At 26.8% G+C, this 4,796-nt stretch overlaps 1 protein-coding gene across 1 annotated transcript; it reads left to right on the top strand.

The window, feature by feature from the left end:
• The first annotated feature begins 3,781 nt into the window (after window positions 1–3,781).
• Window positions 3,782–4,334, top strand: LOC101512088 (histone H4). Its single transcript, XM_073368326.1, has one exon. It carries the CDS (start codon window positions 3,855–3,857, stop codon window positions 4,164–4,166), a length of 312 nt encoding a protein of 103 aa, XP_073224427.1. The 5' UTR covers window positions 3,782–3,854; the 3' UTR covers window positions 4,167–4,334.
• Window positions 4,335–4,796: the final 462 nt, after the last annotated feature.

The raw sequence follows: 4,796 nt of genomic DNA, 5'->3' as shown, positions 1-4,796 counted from the left end.
TTTCATATTCATAAAAAATTTTGAAAAAAAATTAAATTTTTAAAAAATTGCATTTCAAAAGTTTCACATTCATTTGAAATTTCGATTTTTTTTTAAATTTTTACAAAAAAATTGACTGTAAAGTAGTAGAGGGTAAATAAAGATAAAATAATATTTTCACGTGCTTTAGAGGATGAGAGGTAAAAGTGAATGTGTGAGTAGTAGATATCTAAGTTCATTCGAAGTGAGCTTATTTAATGACTAGTTTATAATATATTTGGATTGGGCCTCTTAAGCCCTTACCATCACAAAACTATTCACATTTATGAGTTTTTGTACTTCACACCCCCCAATATATTTAAAAATATTATTTTATTCTTTTTAATATATATATATATATATATATATATATATATATATATATGGATTTTTTTTACTTTTCACTCAAACATTCAAAATTATTAGAAAATTTTCAAATTTTTAAAACTTTTGTTAATTATAAAATTTTCGAAATATAGAATAAGTTTATTTTTGAAATACAATTTATTGTATTCATTAAATATTTTCGAAGTTTTCATCCAGAAAAAAAGTTTCGAAATACATATTTTCTTAACTTTAAAACTTTTGAAACAATAGATTTTTTGAAATTTTCGAAACTTAATATTACATTCGAAACTTTTGATGAAGATGAAAGTTTCAAAAATATGGATTTTTCTCAAATTTTTAAAAATGTAAATATTGTTTCAAAATAATTACATTATTATTTTTTAAATATTGTATTTAAGATAATAATTAAATTTACTATATATTTTCAAAATAATTCAGAGATGAGTGGAGCTGAGGGTGAAATTCCTACTACGTCAACCGTAGATTCTACAGATAAATTCACGATTGATCGTATAATCTAAATAACGATTGATATTATATGTTTTTAGTTTTTAATGTATACACATATGTTGATGTTTTATTTGAAATATATTTTGTAGATATTTTTCTCTTAGGAAGTTGTATTTGAATTGACAAAAACTATTAGAAGACAAAATAGAATAATAATTGTTACCATTAGATATGCTACAACCACCGAAAAAAGAAGAAGAATAGCCAAATAGATTTTGGGATCCCAAAGAGGTGAAAGATATAAAGTTCAAACTCAAAAGTAACTTGTTCTCACAAAGGTAATTGTCCATTCAAACTCAGATGTATATTGTTGAGTATCAGTAAAAGATGAAAACTTAGTGTTCAATGTGGAACACACACCACAATTTAGTAGATACTTGAAACAATCATTCATATTTGGAACATTTAAATGAATATGAGAGAAAATTTGTTAATGACATGATAAAGCATAAACTTGCAGCAAAATTCATATTGAATGCTTTGAAAGGGAGAAATATAGAAAATCTTACTATTTCCACTCAAATATATAAATCAAATAATATTTATTGATCATCTTTGTGAGGTTCATACATAAAAATGGACATTATTGAAGTTAATACAAAGTGAAAATTATGTGCATTGGACAAGAAGATGAGAGAACTCAGATGTTTTGAGATACATATTTTGGACGCATCCTGAGTGTATAAAGATGTTGAACATGTTTCATTTTATTTTGATATGTGATAGCACATACAAAACAAATATAAATCGGCTACTATTGCTTAAAATTGTTGGTATCTACGAAGTTGAGATTTTCTATAGCATTTGTCTAAACATTTGAAAAGGAAAGACAATTGTTTGTCTCTAATAATTTAGTTTTAGAAGTTTTTGTAATCGATAGATAGAGGTTGAGCTATGTACGACATTGGATGGCCACGATCACCCCAGTATCCCCAATACTTTTTGAAAAAAAATAAAATTAACCAATAAAATAATTACAAAAACTACTAAGTGTTTTGAGTTTCGTCTAGAGATATAAAAATCAAACCATGATTTGATAAACTAAAAAGAAAATCAAAATCAATTAAATTGATTTTTTTTTCCATCTGTGTTTGAGTTCAATTTGAATCGAACTAAATAAACTCAATCTCTGTTAATTTGAGTATGAGTTAACTTCATTTAAAAGTGACCATCAAAATCTGAATAAATTAATTATACTATGTCAATAGTTTTATCTTAAATATGTATTATATTTAATGATTTTTTAATCATTTACATATTACTTTTCTCATTATAATTAAAATAAGTATCTTAATTTTTATTAATGTTAATTGACTGAACATAACCAAATCAACATGCTATTAATCAGTTTGGGTTCAATTTTGTGAGAAAAATTGTAAAAACTCAACCAAACTAATTATCTTTTTTATTTTGATTTTATACAAACAAAATCAATATGTTATACCCACAACTCCGTATGTCATAAACATATGCAAATTTTCAATCCAAGTTGTCCTCTTTTTGTAGTTGTGTTTGCAAAAATAATTGCGTTTTTACACTGCAAATTTACAACCTAAAGTTATACAATAAAATATTATGTTTAATTTATCAATTAAAATTTTAAAAATTTGACACCTCAAAGTATTTGTTCAAACTTCGCCACTGCTGATAGAGATCTTGCCATGATGAATGTTAGTAGTGTCATATTTCATATTTCAATTAATCTGCTATGTCGTGTACATATTGAAAAAAATATTGGGACAAAATACAAAAAATATGTGAAAAAAGATAGATAAGTTGAGATCATGGATTTATGGAAAAAGATTGTATAATTCGACTAGCATAGATGCGTATGATCATCGCTTGCAATATTTTAAATTAGTGTGTCGATATTATCATTTTTGTTGATTATGTCAAAGATTCATGGTTCATACCTTATAAAGAGAGATTTGCCATTGTTTGGACCATTAGACTAATGCATTAAGGGAATACAACAACCAACATATGCTTTTAAATTATGATTTGTTTTAGAAATATGATTGAGTCATTTTATGTGATTTGTTTTAATTTGTGCTATTTAATTTATTTATAGAGACGAGTTTGCTTACTTGGAACATAAGTGACAAGAAAACTTTATATGAACATTTGAAAAGATAAGACAAGTGTTTGTCTCTAAAAATTTAGTTTTAGAAGTTTTTGTGATTGATAGATAGAGGCTGAGCTTTGTAGAGACATAAGGTGACCACAATCATTCCAATGTCTTCAATAATTAAAAAAATATTAACCAATAAAATAGTTACAAAAAATACTAAGTGTTTTGAGATTCGTCTAAAGATATAAAAATCAAACCATGATTTGATAAACTAAAAAAAAAATCAAAATCAAAATCAATTAAATTGAATTTTTTTTTCTTTTCTGTATTTGAGTTCAATTTGAATCGAACCAAATAAACTCAATCTCTGTTGATTTGAGTATGAGTTAATTTCATTTAAAATTGAACACTGAAATGTGAATAAAATAATTATACTATATGAATAGTATTATCTTAAATATGTATTGTGTTTAAGTATTTTTTTAATCATTTACATATTATTTTTCTCATTGTAATTAAAATAATTTTCTTAATTTTTATTAGTGTTAATTGACTGAATATAACTAAATCAACATGTTATTAATTAGTTTGGATTCAATTTTGTGAGAAAATTTATAAAAATTAAATAAAATTAATTATCTTTTTTATTTTGATTTTTTCCCTCTCCAAACATACGAATGTATCAACGCTCACGATTGCTTCTCGTTAGTATACACGGATCGAGAAAATAGACCGTCGATTACTCCAAATCTGACGCGAATATCAAAACTCAAAACTCCGTTACCTCCTATAGTTCCCGCTGAATCTCTTATAGATATAAATACGTCAATCGCATTCTCCATTCCTCACTCAAATTTCAAATCAAAATCCCCAAATTTGTTTGTATCTCAAATTTTACCGAGAAAAAATGTCTGGTCGTGGAAAGGGTGGTAAGGGACTCGGAAAGGGAGGTGCAAAGAGGCACAGGAAGGTTCTTCGCGATAATATCCAAGGAATCACGAAGCCAGCTATTCGTAGATTGGCGAGAAGAGGTGGTGTGAAGAGAATCAGTGGTTTGATCTATGAAGAAACCAGAGGTGTGTTGAAGATCTTTTTGGAAAACGTTATTCGTGATGCTGTTACTTACACTGAGCACGCGAGGAGAAAGACCGTGACTGCTATGGATGTTGTTTATGCTCTTAAAAGACAAGGAAGAACTCTCTACGGTTTCGGCGGTTGAAGAAGCGTTTTCTGTTTTTTGTATTGCTTTAACTGTGTAATTGGAACATGTGATTGTTCTTTGAAATGGTGTTTATTATGGCTGTTAATTAGTCTTTTGTTCTTTTGTAAGATTTGACTATATTGAAATGAAAAGAGTTACTCTGCTGGGAAATTTTGATTTGTTTTACATTTGTGCCATTGAGATTGGTCTCTTTTGTTATACATTTTTCTTGCAACTAATTCTGTACGTTTTTAATTGTAGTCTTTTTGCTTTATATAGTTAAGCAAATGAATTTCAATTGCATGTAGCAAGAGAGGGAGAAATTAACAGATGTTATTAAATTCCTTTCAATTTTCACTGTATGTTCGATGAAGTGTCACTATTAGCCCTTGCAATGTATCATGATTAACAAACATTATATTCATTTTGTATTTTTCATAAATTCAGTTCATGTTTTGGTTGTTTAGTTAGTATTTCCAATTGTTGAACTGTATGCTGCAATTGTCAACTGTTTAGTTACTAGATTTACACATTTTTAATGTTGTGGTGATGCATGAATTTAATCCAACTTATTACATATTAATGTCTTTGCATTTCCCAATTTATGGAATGTATATCATGGGACAGTAAAAATGTTATCCACTGGTG

This window comes from Cicer arietinum, chromosome 5 (assembly GCF_000331145.2).
Source record: "Cicer arietinum cultivar CDC Frontier isolate Library 1 chromosome 5, Cicar.CDCFrontier_v2.0, whole genome shotgun sequence".
NCBI lineage: Eukaryota > Viridiplantae > Streptophyta > Magnoliopsida > Fabales > Fabaceae > Cicer > Cicer arietinum.
The sequence above is the reverse complement of the archived record's forward strand: the minus strand, read 5'-3'. Positions and strand labels throughout refer to the sequence as shown.